Genomic DNA, 17,393 nt, shown 5'->3' on the forward strand with positions numbered 1-17,393 from the left:
ACCATTGTGTAACAATACATGCAAAATACAAAAGACTATTTGGGAGGCTTGACCAGCACTACTGTATATACAGATAAAATATCAGATGAACAGAATATAAATTATAGATGGTATATTTAAGCCTTAGAAAGCAACAGCATGTCCTATTTCAGATATCCTAAGTGACCTGCAAGCAGAACAGTGAGAGAGAAAGTTGTGATTCTGTTCCGACCATTTCAAAGCCTATTGAATAAAACAAACTTAAATGAACTGTTGGAGTCATTGAATGATCGTCTCAGTTCTTTGCCACTGAGGAGTTATGGACTGGTTGTACACTATGAAACCCAATAATCCAGATACGTTGAGATGAAAGCCGACATAAGCACATGCCAAATTCGAGACTGTGACTTTGACCATACAGTAGCCCTGAGCTGAAGGGAATTGCTTTTCACAGCGGAGCTTTTAGGTTTATCAAATTTAAAAGCAAAATTACCAAAAAAGCCCAACATATTTTGGCACATGGCTTAATGCATAGCTGTAGGGAGCGGAGAACTCCATTTTTCTTCTGTGATAGTCATGTTCTGAGTCTGAATTTGGACAGTGTTTTTGCCATTAAGCATTGGAATGTACATTTGAAGGACTAGGCTCATAAAAGGGCTCTAAATACATACAGGTCTATAATCAAACAACTGATACATTATAAATGTATTCAAAAAGAAGAGGTAGGTTAATCTGTTCTTTGTTATATCTCTGTGGTTTTTACAAAAACAGAGATATGATTTACACACACACACACACACACACACACACACACACACACACACACACACACACACACACACACACACACACACACACACACACACACACACACACACACACACACACACACACACAAAGAAACATGTCTGATTTCCAACATTCTATCGTTCTGTCTCCTTCTGGTTTGCATTCAGACAAGTTTAAACCTAATGTGCCGACTGAACATCCTTAATGTGGATTAGCTATGCATGGTGGTGTCTGCCGGGAATCCTTCCCTCCCGTGATATAACTGGAAGTGCTGCCGTGTGTGTGTGTGTGTGTGTGTGTGTGTGTGTGTGTGTGTGTGTGTGTGTGTGTGTGTGTGTGTGTGTGTGTGCGTGTGTGTGTGTGTGTGTGTTTGCACAGATTTGACATTTAAACCATGCACTCTATTATATGGCTTTACTTTCTTTATGATCCATTGCCTAGAGCAGGGGTTCCCAACCTTTTTTCCCAAGGGCCCCCCCAAATGACTCCTGTTGGAAGTTGCGCCCCGCCCCCCCTAGTGTGCAACAGCGGTAATTCAAGTTTAAAAGTCTCACAAATGCTACAACTACTCTCACAAACTGGGTGAATGTGAAGTATTTTGTTAAAGGAGGATGAAAGCGTAATTAAGGAGCACTATTGGAGTGACTTTGATGGTTTTTGGACTCAGGATTAATTCATTTGGATTCCCGCTGTATGAAGAAATTAAAGGAAGGCGCGGAAGTGGAAACAATTCACAAAGGGATTAAACTGTTTAAAACACATGCTCAAAGTAAGCCGGATTTTGCCGTTGTGTTTATGTGGATTCAAAAGTCGTAAATAATCTACAAAATGGAGGAGACCGATCTGATCGGAGCAACTGACAAATAATCCAATTGAAACCGGCATGGACAATGACTATGTTTTAAAAATGCGCTTATCCAGAAAAGCCTGGTTTGGACACTTTACGGGCGGAAGAAACATTTATATTAAAGAAACAATTATACATTTCTGTCTTTGTATGCCTTTAATAGCTACTAACTTGAATTTTTATTCAAATGAATCGATCAATTATTTTGTATATGTTATTGTAATGTAGAGACAAGGCCTTTTACAATTATATGTATAAAAAAATACAGGTTGGGAACCACTGGCCTAGAGATTATGAAAGACATGGAGCCTGACCTGGAAAACTACATTTACAGAGAAGGACAGACTACCAACATGTATACCGCACATGTGAAAGCAGCCACTGATGGAATCAATTAAAAATAATGTGTGTGTGCTTTTAAATAAAGGTAGCAGTGGCCCTAGTAATGATGGAGGGACTAGGCTGTTTGTTTGATAATAATGCTGACTGTTCATGCTGAGAGTGCACTTCTGCTAATGAGTGATGACCAAGGAGTGTAGACTCTAATGATTTACTTTAAAGTGACTGGTGATCCACAGTAACCCAGTGGTAATTTGTGAACGCCAGGATATTGATGGAGTAGAGCTAGTAAAGTGGAGTAGCGCATCGGGTATATGGGTACACATTAGGTCTGTAATCCACTAAAGAAATTCTGAATCAACAAGTCGATGAGATAATGAAATCGATAGATATGTTAAACTCAAAAGAGAGTCAAGCAAAGCACCACTTTAAATGTTCTTTCTGAGGTGTACTCATACGTTTCGCCAAGATAATTAATGCACTATTTAAAAACATTTTTAACAAGGTTATTCGACTGATTAAGAGCCAGGAGTCCTAACTCACTGAACCATATGAATGTATAAAGTACGTCTAAATGTTTGTATGAGCACTGAATACATATCTTGTTTATGACACAGGAAGTGAAATGTGTCAGATGAAATCCCGGCATATTTTCAGTAACATTCTGTAGATTGATTTATTGTTTGCCTTCACAACCAAAACACACCTTTATATGTCTACAATAACAATGATTGATTGATTAAATGAACTTTAAGGGAGCCACTAAAATATGCTTTAGATGCCAGTCTTTGTGATCAGATCTAATTAAGAGTGCTGACTTACATTGAAATGAGAGTGAATCCAGGTGAATATAGCAACTGATGAAAATGCTAACAGTGTAAGTACCATTATCAGTGCTTAGTTACGGTTTCCCAGACAGACCTGACCCTGAGCTACAGACTTCAGTGCCAAACTACAAATTATTTCAGTCTCTCATCTCGGTTGAGTGGGTGGCTGACAGTCACAGACTGATTTCCACAGTGATTGATGCTTGTGACAAGAGCTTGACAGATGGCAACATGCAACAAAACAATTGCTTTGTTTGTCTGTACAAGTCTATTTCTGTTTCAACGTAAAACAAAAGTCAAAGCCCCACTGCAGCCTTCAAATGTATGCCTCACAGGTATCAGAACATCATTTGAGGGCAATTTTCCCTCAAATAAAGCATCAAAAGTGTTAACCTGTACCAAACCAAAGTGCTGCAGTCAGACATCAAAGACTGGCCATCGCAGCATCGCCATGTTTCTGTGTTAGCGCAGACGTTGCACTGCCAACAAATATACCTTAAGGATATTGGTAATGTTTGTTTATTCCTATGGGGGTTTTTTTTTTTTTCTTTAAAGCAAAAAATGCTTAAGAATTATATTCAGAATCTATATTTATTTTACCATCTATCAAATGTAATAATATTTTGCAGCATTTTCTCATGAAACGGCTGAAGTAATTGTATTTTAAGATATTGGTATTAAATAAATAGTGAAATGTGTAATATATAACAGGATTTGTAATGTTGGTGTTCTCTTCACATCACTTTTTACAGCGTGTTGCAGTGGCCCATTGCAGTGTAGTATATCAGTGTGACAGTGAAGCGCTACCTTTGAAGAAGCAGTCCTTGCTGTGCACCACGTAGATCCGCCTCCTCTCCAGGCAGGCGGTGCGGTAAACCTCGCAGTGGTTCTCGTAGAACCTGCCGTCTGAACCACACACCGGCACGAAGGAGGGCCGGCACTTTTCCTGGCAAACACACTCGGCACGGCCGGTGTCCGCCATCAGCACACACTGTCGACCCCGTCCACAGTAAGTCCTGCGACAGGGATCTCCATCTGGGTCAGAGAGGGCTGAAAGAGCGAGAGAGAAAAGGGAAAACAGCAAGAGTAAATGAGCAAGTCCATAAAATCTTAAAGACAGAGAAAGACACTTTCTACATCAATAATGTTTTACTTGTTTATATCAAATACAAATAACCACAAGTTGCACAATGACACATGCTGTTATGGGCCAGTAAAAGAACAGACAAACAAATAAAGAATGGAATGAATATAGTAATATTAATAATATGATTAACCTACTTTGCTATCCCATCGGCAATTGTGATTATGTTTTCATATAAAATAAATAGAAGCTATGATCCAATCAGGAATATCATATCATTTTGTATAAGCACTCAAATAATAAACCTAACGATAAAACAAACTAAAACCTCAAATTTTCTTAAATATATTCTAGTTTGAGGAAAATGAAAGGCGGATTCAAACACATACTGCATTAGTTATGCGCAGTACAATATAACAAAAGTAACATATTAATTACCAGAAAGTAACAAGACCATTTGTAAGTGAAAGTATGACCCAGAAATAGCAAAAGCGTAAACTCAAGCCAAACACCTCTGGATCGCAGTTATAGTACGGTGCTAACAAGGAGAAACTTTTGAAAAGAAAACTTTCACCTGACAAATCCAACAGCCAGGTGTCCTGATTAACACCTCTCGGCTCTCATTTGCACATACAGTACATGTGAACACCCGTGCAAAAACACACACAGATATGCATACTTGAGAGGTACACTCATGGGCGTAGGAAGCATCCTCAATGTGGGTGGGACTATTTGAAAGGGGTGTGGGTGGGTGGTGGAACTCACCTCCTCTAGAGGGGTCCGGGGGTTTGCTCCCCCGAGAAGATTTTGTTTTAAATGTTGAAGTTAAAAGCATCAATCTGCTGCACTTTGAGAGCAACATTAGGAGGTTTTAAACTGTATTGTTGTGTTACTGTCCTATAGTATGAGTTGGATATATTTCATATTCTCTTATTTTTAATAACTATAATGATCATATAAAGGTGTGCCTTGGAAATACTTATTTACATAAATGATGACCAAACCGTTTGAGACCCACTACTTAGACTAAAGTTAACTATCTAAACCCTCAGAGAGTGCTTTACCTCACTGAACTGTAGTTATCAGCCTCTCAGTCTGACAGGAGTGGACTCTCCCTCCACCCCTTTAATAACAGCACCTTATATCCGGTGCTAGTGGAGCACGGAGCATGCTCGTGAACTGTCAGCGCCGGAGCCTCGCAGCGCATAATTTGACAACTAAAGACACGTCTACACAAAAAACGCAGCATGTGTATGGCTCATGTGTACGGTTCTGAGAAACTGCCTTGGTACAAAGTAGCAGTGAAAACATGGTACGGAGTTTCATTGATTTGGGCATTCTCTCAATAAGCAAGTGGAATGGATTTGATAATGAAGCACTGACACAGCGCTCTCCAAAGAGCGGCGAGTGGATAGACCGATTCACGGACTTTCCACATAGTAAAAGTGGGGGGGTCTAAACTAATCATTTTAAAAGGTGGGGGGGACTTGTCCCACCATCATATAATGGCTGCGTTGCCCATGGGTACACTGTAAAAGAGAGATGCACTGTTACTTACTCTAGAAACACACACACCACACACACACCACACACACACACACACACACACACACACACACACACACACACACACACACACACGCACACACAATTTTCCAACGTCATAGCAACTACTGTGTGTGATGGAAACTTCTGAAGCAATGGAGACGAGAGGGTGCATTCACATCAGCCTTTTATAGTCCGGTTGAATCAAACCCTGGTGCGTTTAGCCGCTTGGTGCGGTTCATTTGGGTCGGTGTGAACACAGTCCGAGACCTCTTAAGTGAACTAAACAACCCAGCCTGTCCTCCTACAAAAAACGACCATATAGCAGTAGCGTAGGCAGAAATGTACTTAAGGGTGGGCCTGTAAAAAATAGGGTGGGCCAAATTTTTCTTCTGCGCATCAGAAGCTAACAACAATCCCCGCCGGTACCGGTGGCAGATTACTTTTAAAATACTTTTGGAATACTTTCCATCACCCGGACTGCATTCTTTGTACTGTCTTAAAACCTTTCCTTAAAATATGTTATGAATTGTAAGGTGTCCTTGGGTGCTTTGAAAGGCGCCCCTAAATAGAATGAATTCTCATTATTATTATTATTATTATTATTATTATCTGAAACGATGTAATAACTTTTACAACTTTTTCCAGTCACTTGCCCCATGCCTTCAGCAGCAACAGGCCATTCACTTTGATTTTATCCCATTATAAATGTCATCATTTCGACAATAAAGAAATGCTACATAAACGTTATCTTGCACATTTTATCTAACCATCTCCGTTTCTAACATTCAATATATTTTAAAAGAGATCTCTCTCTCTCATCTGCGTGCGGGGCGGGGCCTCACAGACACGCTGCATCTCTCTCTCCCTCACAGACATGCTGCAGCGCTGTGCAGTGTGCACACAGTTCTGCCGGTAATGAATATTACATTTTGTGAGGAAACTTTTCCACCAATAATTCCAATAAGTATTCCAAAATGTATTCACTTCAGGTTTACGAAAGTAACTGTAATCAGATTACTCGTTTTTTCAAATGTAACGCCAGCTGAATACACTTGATTTTTGTATTCTGATTACGTAACGTCGTTACATGTATTCCGTTACAACCCAACCCTGTATCTCTCTGGACTGTCCACCAGCAGATGAAAAACACCCACCTCTCTGCCTCTTCCCAGGGACGAGGGAACCGTGCGGCAGAGTTTCCGTTAACATTTTTTTTCTTCTGACAGCCCAGCAGCAGCAGGAGAGGTGGGGAGAGGGAGGCGGGGCTATTTCATCGTTATCAGAAAATTATCGTATAGATCGCTGCTAGATGAGGGCAGTGGGGGCTCTTCTTGGAGTCTGGCTTTTTTTTAAAAACCAAAGTTAATTCGTGAACTTTGAGCCATCATTTATTTTGCAGGCAGCTCTCTGCCTCTCTGACGTTATTATGGCGCGCGCCGGAACCAACAATCAGTTTTTACCGTAAATGAGTTCGGTTCAGAGGATAAAGCACATACAACATTAATTAAACTCGATATTTGTTCACTTGAATTTCACTTTGAATTATTGGATATTCTCAATGGGTGAATAATCTTTTTTATTATTAATATCTGTGTTTTTAAATAACACCGAAGCTTTCTCAGGGTGGGCCAATGAGTAAACTGGGTGGGCCTGGGCCCACCCTGGCCCTATGGTGGCTACGCCACTGCCATATAGGCCGATTGTTCATGCCCTTATTAATCTAGTGGTCGTGTAAGAAACAACATGCTCCCGGCCCGTTCATTGCAAACGCTCAGAAGGGACGTTTATTCACAAATAACCCTCTCTGGAAAATCCTAAATTGTGGAATAGTTTGGCCATTAAAATGCTTTTTGATTTGATTTCTGGCGAGAAGTGTATATTGTACTCTTAGAATCCTCGTCCAGTCAATGTGTACTTGTGTACCATGCTGCAAATGGATCTGGCCCTTCCTACATCCAGGACATGGTTAAACTGTACACCCCAGCGCGTGCTCTACGCTCTGCATCAGCCAAACGACTCGCTGCACCCTCGCTGCGAGGGGGACCCAAGTTCCCATCAGCAAAAACACGTGGGTTTGCTATCCTGGCTCCAAAATGGTGGAATGAGCTCCCCATTGACATCAGGACGGCAGAAAGTTTACACACCTTCCGGTGCAGACTGAAAACTCATCTCTTTCAACTCCACCTCGAGCGATAGAACTACTAACAAAGAACTGCTAATAGAGCACTTATATACTAATAAAGGACTGGCTTATCTATAGCCAGTTGAGTAGCACTAGAAATACTTGGCTCTATGAAACCTGATGTACTTATATGATTCTGTTTTCTTCAAGGTTGTGTCTTCCTGGTCGAATGTACTTAATGTAAGTCGCTTTGGATAAAAGCGTCAGCTAAATGCAATGTAATGTAATGTGTATGATCTATAGTTTGATAGATATTACGAAGATAATTTGAGGTCTTTGAGGATAACGTAAAGTAAAGTAAAGTAAAGTCAGCGTGGGTGAAAACAGTTTTTCCGGTCTTGAAATGTTCATAATAAAACCGGATATATTCCCCTCACTGTCAAATGATTACACAGTGATATCTGCATTACTCATCCACTAACAAACATCAGTTTATCCTAGTTAATTACACAATATTGATTGGTTTAAATTGTGGACAATGCTTTTGTGTTTTTAACCTTCGATTCAGAGAAACTGATCGTTTTTTCGGAGTTAAGACGCTACAGTTTCCGAAGACACTACACTACCCAGAATCCCCAGCTATCGTTTGGGACTACAACATCCGCCTTGCTTTACAAACCCCGTGATTAGTCATCAAGCCCTGTGATTGGTTGTTGGAGTGGCAGTGCGACAAGGTTACGAGCGTCACAGCTCTATGAAATGGAATGGAACCACGGCAGACTTTCCAAAACTGGAATTGGACGGGCCCAGCCCCCGGCTCCAGCCCCCCCCCCAGAACTACACATGCTGGCTATTGTGTGTTTTGCAACATGTTCTATGGCACGTCTCTTTATAAGACGTTTTCGTATTTCCCACAATTAGAAGTTGCCAGTATTAAACTGTATACACCCTGGAGGTTTAGGGGATACGAAACACAATGGTGTTATCAAATTTAAAACATATAATGAATAAATGGGTGAATTAATATACCCACATGACACCTAAGGTCAGAAGAGCTTTATTTAACAGCTGGTCTTATGTCTGTGACCCCGCCTGTTGTTCATTGATAAGCCTGAAACATGCACTTGTCAAGGTTCAGAGTTACATTTTGCAAATATGGCAGTAGCCATCGATCATAAGAAAAGATAAGATATACTTTATTGATCCCAAGTTGGGAAATGTTTTTGTTACAGCAGCATACTACTTTGTTCTACTCCACTACAATTCAGAGGTTAACCTGGTATTTTTACTCCACTACATTTATTTTAGTTACTTTGCAGATTCTGATGTGAAATATAAACAACACTTAAATCAGACTTTAGTTACACCTGAGTCAAATTCAGGGAAGATGATTGTCAAGTGCCAAAATAAACTATGCAATATATTGGACGTTAAGTACTTTGTCAGACTTCATATTTATCTGTGGATAACCCCAACGTCTTTTTCTTATTCAAAAGAAGACCTTAACTTAAAGTATTCTTTAATGTTTAAATAAAGCCTTATTAGTTTGTCTGTTTTGCACATCCTCCTGTTAATATCTTTGGACGTCCTGCACTAAACTGTTTTATTGTAGAGATCACTACAGTATCTTCTTGATATTTGATATTCTGTACAGTATATCATGCCCATACTTGTCAACCCTCCCGATTTTCGCGGGAGACTCCCGATTTCATTGCCCTCTCCCGGTTTCCTCCCGGGGTCATATTTCTCCCACATTTCTCCCGATTTCTGACAAAATCAGATTTACTCAGGACTGTTTCCACTCGGACTTTAATACAGCTACACCATTGTTTGGTTTCCATGGTAACACGTCTCTTTAGTAGCGCGCAATGAAAGTCTGAGAGGGTGAGGCAGATAGTCACAGAACACAGAACAAGAATCGACGACTACTCTACTCTCTGCTCACTCCTTTCCTGCCCACACATATGCTCCATCAAGGATGGTGCTACAGGCCGCAAGGCATTGCACTTAGAACTACAATAAGCATGTTAATGTTAATCTAACAGCACCCCCCCCATTTTGCATTTTGAAATGCTCCCGATTTCTGAGGTCTCAAGGTTGGCAAGTATGATCATGCCTTCTACTTTCCCCCAACTTTGTATGTAGGCTACTCTTAATATTTAAATGTTTTCATCAAATAAAACGTATTCAACAACAACATTCAATAACGTGATTTAACCACTAGGCGGTGCGGGTTAAAAAACCAGTAGTGTAGTTAATAAAACATAATAATATCAAACATAATATGATATTAACTTTATTGTGAAATTAAAACAGAACGGTAAAGGAAAATACAGTTTCAGTCTCTCGATTTGAAGCTTATGCATTGTACCATGAACCTGTATAGACCTGTAACAGTCAACTGCATGAGGAGTTGGAAAGGTAGCAAATAATATATTTAAAAACTATAAAAAAATCCCTTTCTATCAGCTGTGCACCGTTATGGTGTAAATATAGCCTATCTACCAATTGGATCAAATATAAAAGTCAGCCGAATTAGTGTTGATACTGCAAGGAGACATATTGTGTGAAAATAAATGGAAGATGTTGTTTAATTGCTAATATATTTATGATCCACGTCACATATTCAGTTTTGGCGGCATTTCTTACAGTTTGTCAAAAGGTCTTCTGATCAGGGCTCTATAAATAAATATCTACGGCAGATATGTAATATTTAATGCAGCCGAACCGTGTATTACAATGCCGTTATGTGATGACTTCCAAAGAGAAAAGCAAGAACACTCGGAATAAAATATTATTGTATTTTTTTTTTAAAAATCCGATTTCATATTATATAAAAACCATATCCCGAAATGCATTGCGGCTAAAACAATCAATGTTTTCAAAACCTCTGAAAAAAGAAAGGTGTCTCTCAGAATCGAAAGAGAAAAACCTATGGGAAAAACACAAAAGCATTGTACACAATTTAAACCAATAAATGTCGTATAATTAACAAGGATAAACTGATGTTTTTTAGTTGATGAGTACTGCAGATATCACTGTTAAATAATTTGATCATTGGTTTTATTATGAAAACGTCAAGACCGGAAATACTGTTTTCAACCCGTAACTTTACATGGAGGCTGCCGCATACCTCAAATCATCTATCAAACTATAGATCCTACATATCGACTGGACGTGGATTCTAGAAGTACAATATACACTTCTCGCTAGAAATCTAATCAAAAAGCGCTTTAATGGCCAAACTATGCTACAATTTAGGATTTTACAGAGATGGTTATTTGTGAATAAACGACCATCTGTAAAGTTTTCATTCAACGGGAGCAGGGGGGCGAACACTTTAAAACTTAATTATAGGACGTATTAAGCGCTTGAACAAACAACATATTTGGTCGTAATAAGGGCCTGAACAATCGGCCCATTTGTTCGTATGAGTTGGAGGACTTGTTGAAACAACCGGACTCTGGTCCGCTAAAATAGGTGGTCTCGGAACGCTTGCTTGCGAACTCTGGAGCGGTTCATTGCTGGTGTGAACGCAGTCCACACCAAAACATAGGAAGCGTTGTATTTACGTGTCACAAGAACGCGGATGTCTTCAAAAATCTTAAGCGAAAGAGTCTTTCAAGACATCCGCGGTTGTTTAGTTAAAGAGTGAAGCAGAATTAAGTGTTGAACAGTGTCGTTTAAAGTAAAAATGCTCCGTCAACTACATTAAGAACACCTGTCATCGGTGAAACGCTCCCTCCTTACTGCAGAACGTCTCTCAATGTGTTATAATGTTTTTTAACTGACGTTGTCTGATTATATAATCATATGCGCGGGCCGCAAGTGTCTGTTAATCTCCAGATTAATAGCAGCATGAGAATAACCTGCCGAAAGTGCCGATGCTCCATGGCGGAGGTTCCGGTAGAAATTGCCGGGATTTGCGTTTTTACCCCCTTAATATCTGACCAATGGTTGAACAGCATTTCCGTGCACATGACTTGTGTTTAAAGTTTCTAGTCCGTTTGAGTTTTGCCCGTGTGAACGCAAACCGAACCTTCTGAAAAATGAGACAATGTAACAAACTGTGGTCTGGTGCGCACCAGACAAGCGGACTATTAGGTGTGAATGCACACATGGGGGAGCAGGAACTTTAATGGCAAACACTGATGTTTTATTTGGAGCTTAGGCCAGAGAATTCACAAGACATGAGCTGTGCCACGAGTTGCAATAGCGGGTGCCAAACCAATTCTGAAGATCCTCTACCACCCGGACCCATGTATTTAGCTGGATCAGAGAGAATAATCAACATACTGTAGTGCATAACAAGATAAAACTATAACACCTCTATCAGCTGACGCCAATAGGCAGGAATTGTTTTAATTGTTGTTTAAATCGCAAAACAGTTGTGTGATTACTTAAAAAACAATGATTTATTTGAAAGATTTTCAGTCTGGCTTTAGAACACATCATAGCACAGAGACAGCTCTGGTTAAAATCACAAATGACCTTCTAATAGCCCTCAGACAAAGGACTGTCTATATTCTTGTCTTACTTCGATCTCAGTGCTGCATTTGATACTATCGACCATGATATCCTATTGCAAAGACTAGAGCACTTAGTTGGCATACAGGGAACTGCTTTAGGCTGGTTTAGGTCCTATCTATCTGAACGCTCTCAGTTTGTGTGTGTCAGCGATGAATCTTCCATGCAAACCAAAGTTAGCCATGGAGTGCCACAGGGCTCAGTGTTTGGACCTATTTTGTTCACATTATATATGCGTCCGTTTGGCAATATTATAAGGAATCATTCTGTACATTTTCATTGTTATGCGGATGATACTCAACTATATTTATCAATCAAGCCTGATTAAATTAATCATCTAGATAAAATTCAAGACTGCCTCAAGGACTCAAAAACGTGGATGACCTTAACTTTTTGATGTTAAAGACCGGCCAAATCTGAAGTTATTGTACTCGGCCCAAATAATCTACGAAACAAACTATCTAAAGATATACATAACTATGGATGGCATTAATTTGGCCTCCAGTGAGACTGTAAGGAATATTGGTGTTATATTTGATCAGGATTTAATCCTTAACGCCCACATAAAAATTCAATTTCAAGGACCGCCTACTTCCATCTACGTAACATTGCACAAATCAGGCATATCTTGCCTCAAAACGATGCAGAGAAACTAGTCCATGCATTTGTTGCTGGATTATTGTAACTCTTTTTTATCAGGGTGTACCAAGAAGTCAGTCAAGTCGCTTCAGCTGATTCCAAATGCTGCAGCCGTGTACTAACCAGAGTTAGGAAAAGGGACCACATTACTCCTGTTCTGGCTGCCTTACACTGGCTCCCTATAGAACACAGGATATAATTTAAAATTCTTCTTCTCGCCTACACCCTAAAAAATAATTCAGGGGACCTTTCACCTCCACTTAATTAATGCATGGTTGCAAGTTAAAAATGTGAGATAATTGATTTATATAAACATTTTAAGTTGCACACATTAATTTATAAGTTGTGCTGCGTAATAATGTTGGTAATTACATCGACTTAATATTGTGTGTAATTTAAAAACTCGATTTCTGCGTTAATTGACTCAAACTAAATTCAAGTTGTAGTTAGTAATGCAATTGGCTTGATAACTTAATTGTTCTACACCTTGAGTTAAAGATTTCAAGTCCACTCCCACTTAACATGCCTGGACAAGTTTCCGACAGTTAAGACAAATAGAAATACTATACAAAGGACATTTTAAGGTGAGTGTCATCTTTTGTCATTAAAAATACAGTAGATAGCCTTGTAGTTGCACTGTAAGGCAAATTGCTGTTTTGACCAAAGTTAGCATGCCTTTGAACTGTGAGAGGTGAGAGGGTACAAAGTAGTAGAGGCTACTGTGAGTGTAAAAATACTTTGGTTACTATTGTGATATAACTTTTATTAAAAGAAAATCTTGGTGAAGCAGATCAAGGACATGCTTCTTGAGGTAAGATCGATATGTTGAGTTGTCATTGAAATGCAAGTTGTTGGCAGTCACCCATTCAGAATATATTCATTTAGGTAATTTCTCTTTTTTTCCTTTTTCAAAAATAGCACAATACAATTGAAGTACGCAGAGAACTATAGCCATCCGCTGCCTTGTCGTGTACCTTGGAGAAAAGGAAGAGGACCCTTTCAAGGAGTTTAGCGACGTAATTCAAAATCTTGAAATAAAATCAAATCCACGGGCACAGTGGACACAGGACAAAAGCACAGCTCTCTGTCAGTTACATTTTGAAGCATATTGCACTTTTGGCCACACCCCAATCAATAATATATTAGCAACGTTCAGCATGGACAGGTGTTGAACAGCAATGGCATGGGAAAGGATTGTGTCAAATGTGACATGTTCTGCTCTTCACTTAACCAGTTAAAATATTATATGGAACCTGCAAAAAAGATGAGAAGGTACACTATAACTTGCACGGTTGTTGATTGACAAAATCTGTCCACAATGCATTTTAACACGAGGCAAAGTACTCAAAACCCACCTCTGTGTGTCTTCAGGACCACGTTACCATGATGACACACACCATGCAGACTCAATAGGTGAAAACAGTACCAGCGTTGCTTTAGCAGCTGGTAATAATGGCTCTAATTCGTTAAGAGTGACAATTTAAAAAGTATGCAATTACCTAATTCATTATCTCTTATGCGCTAACCTATTATTTAATGTGCTTCAAAAGGACATGAATATCGCCTTCATCAGTGACCGGTCCATCTCAGGATCTGACCATACGATGGCAACAATTATGGTCAAGGGAAACAAATGAATGAGCAAGCATTCTGTATTAAATGTGTTCATACTTCATACTGTTTAAAATAATGACTGTCGGCAGTGTAAACATCTTTGTTACATCTTTTGTAAAATTGATGTGTGTGATCTGCAGATTGGTTGGCCATTGAGAGTTTGTTACTGTAGTTCTACAAAAAACTTTACAGATTTTACATATTTGGCACTGGTTTTAAATATGCAAAGGCCCTCTAACTTCGATGTGATGGGCAGCATGTATTTGCTGTGTCCCCATTTCCCATGGTATGGCTAATGTGTTATTTATTATTTGTGGGGCAATTGCAATCTATTGCACGTCTGTCCGTCCTGGGAGAGAGATCCCTCCTCTGTTGCTCTCCCTGAGGTTTCTCCCATTTTCCCCTTTAAACTGTGGGTTTTCTCCAGAAGTTTTTCCTTGTACGATGTGAGGGTCTAAGGACAGAGGGTGTCGTATTGTCATACTGATACTCTGTACAAACTGTGAAGTCCACTGAGACAATGTAACATTTGTGATATTGGACTATATAAATAAACATTGATTGATTGATTGATTGATTGATTGATTGATTGATTGAATAGGGAGACAAAACACTGAGAGAACAGCAGCCCAAGGTTGAAGGCCTGTGCTCCAGTGAGGGCAGTACAAACTGATAAACTTAGTCAAAGGCAGGCCCGGACTGGCCATCGGGAGGACCGGGAGGCCTGCCCTGATAAGTGGGCTGCTGGCCTGAGGATTTTTTTTTGTATGTATGTATTGTGAACGCAACGCTGCGCAAATGTGGGTCTGACTCTGCCTCACAGAGGGTGACTGGCTGTCTGCATGATGTGGCCTGCCCACATGGCCACTTTCATACAGATCATACTAATGCCCTCGATTGGTCTCTGTGTGTCATTCAAGCTCGGGAGTGTGTGTATGTGTATTGTTGTTGTTAGCATCTGGTGCTAGCTGCGCTAACGGATTTAAGGAGCATTTTCAACAACAAGGTGGAGGAGAGTCCTCTCCTGTCAGACTGAGAGACTGATACCTACAGCTCAGGTGAGGTAAAGGACTCTCTGAGTGTTTAGATAGTTAACTTAGTCTAAGTTATCTCAGTGGGGTCTCAAACGGTTTAGTCACCATTTATGTAAACACATATTTCCATTTGAAGGGGGAGTGATTAGTAAAATATGCATGAATAATACAAAAAAAAACGTTAACTAGGTGAAAAAAGGTAAGATAAACTATTAAAACTTGTTGAGAGCTAAAACTAGTCTTTGCTTCTGCCTCAAAGAGGAGCAGGAGGGAGAGGGGGGAGACGGGTGAGGCTGGTTCAGGAGCACAGACACACTCACAACTATAAATTAACCAAAAACAAATAAACAAGTTTCAAAGTTTTTTCATATTGGATATGGTATTGGTTATGGCCATGTGTTTATGATTTTTTAAATGTATACAGTTATGTTTCATATGGGTGTAGTCTCTTTATTTCCCCCTCAAAGTGCACCAGATTGATGCATTTAAGTCCAACATTTAAAACAAAATCTTACCGGGTGAGCATGCCCCCGGACCCCCCTATAGGATTTGAGGTCCACCCCCACTTAAAATATGTTCACATAGGTTCCTAAATAGATTTGCGCATTTTTTTAAATAGTAACCCATGTCCATATGTTTATTTTTGGGTAGTAGATTTAGAGGGCTATCACTATGGGCAGCATCGCTGTAAAAGTTGACAAATAAATCCAGCAAAATGGCACAAAAAACTGGTAGTGGCCTGGCTGGGTGTATAATTCCCGGCCTGACTTATTGTCCCAGTCCGGCCCTGGTCAAAGGTATGGGCCGAGGAAAATATTTCCCCAACACTGTGGGCCAACTCATAAATGCACACACAAATGCACGCGCCAGCATCTCCATCACCACTGCTCACTGCCTCACCTTGCTTCTTCCCCTTGATTTCATCTATTTACACTTAAAGCCAAAAAGCTGCTGATCCAGCCAGATGCTGCAACCTCCGATTGATCTCTCCTGACCGGGAACACCCCCACTATGGTAATTAATTAGAAATATGAAAACCTTCCGGAGTTTGAGAGTGTGAAAACTAATCAATATTAACAAACATGAACAACTCCTACTTAGACACCCACGTAGTGTTGAATGTTTCGACCGAGGAGCGACGGATTTCATTTGATCGAAGAATAAATACATTTACTATTGAAAATATATTTGTTGTTATTAATAAGTACTTGAGTCAATTTGACAGCTTTGTTCAACTCTCCTTCCTCAGTTACTTTTTTCGTGTTTAAAATAAGTTCTGACCCTCCTTAACCCCAATGCTCTGTTTTTAAGGACTGCAGTCATTACAGGCCTGTGGCTGGGTGTCTACCTTGAAAATGTCCTGTTCTCAGATCAAATGAAAAAGTTGGAGTATTGGTGCAAAAGCAAAGTTTCACCCGTAATTGACCCAGTTGAGTTTCTAGCACTGTTTCATCTTTAAACATTTAAAGCATTCTGTTTGTCTCGTTTTTTACCTTTGATGTTAACAAGCTTTGCTATTTGCCATGGAAACCAGGAAAATAAATATAAAGGAGACGACTGTTATGCAGCTCTGTGAGGAAAATACCACACCACATGAATACAATTAAGGTAGGTAAGTTGAGGTAACAACACTATAAAATGGTGAAAATTAAATCAAAATTCTAACAGCTGAAGAAATAACATATAAAACTAAATCTAAAGTTGCTTCTTGTAATGCAACACAGTCTCACTCCCTGATAGTCCAATAGCGACGCTTGGTCAGGGTCCTTTGGCATGCAGTTGTGACGCACCGAGTCTCCTTCAGCTTCATAAAGGGACGCAAAGAGCTTTCAACTGATTGCAATATATTCCCATCGGCGGCAGTATTTGACGCTCAGGGAAGCACCGCATCGGTCCATGTGAGCGTCCATTCCCATTGGATAACGGAGGATTTTACACCCGGAAGTAAGTATTCTCCTTACTGTCGATTGATTTTACAGTGATATCTGCACTACTCATCAACTCAAAAACACCAGATTTTCCTTGTTAATTACACAACATTGAT

General features: G+C 39.8%; 1 protein-coding gene across 1 annotated transcript in view; it reads right to left on the reverse strand.

The window, feature by feature from the left end:
• Window positions 1-17,393, reverse strand: part of fstl4 (follistatin-like 4) — a 242,604-nt gene that overhangs the window by 134,445 nt on the left and 90,766 nt on the right. The window contains exon 4 of the mRNA XM_071205519.1: window positions 3,589-3,831. Within this exon, the coding sequence (XP_071061620.1) occupies window positions 3,589-3,831 (243 nt within the window). The remainder of the gene's footprint in view (window positions 1-3,588; window positions 3,832-17,393) is intronic.

The sequence above is a fragment of the Pseudochaenichthys georgianus genome, chromosome 14 (genome assembly GCF_902827115.2).
Source record: "Pseudochaenichthys georgianus chromosome 14, fPseGeo1.2, whole genome shotgun sequence".
NCBI classification, from domain to species: domain Eukaryota; kingdom Metazoa; phylum Chordata; class Actinopteri; order Perciformes; family Channichthyidae; genus Pseudochaenichthys; species Pseudochaenichthys georgianus.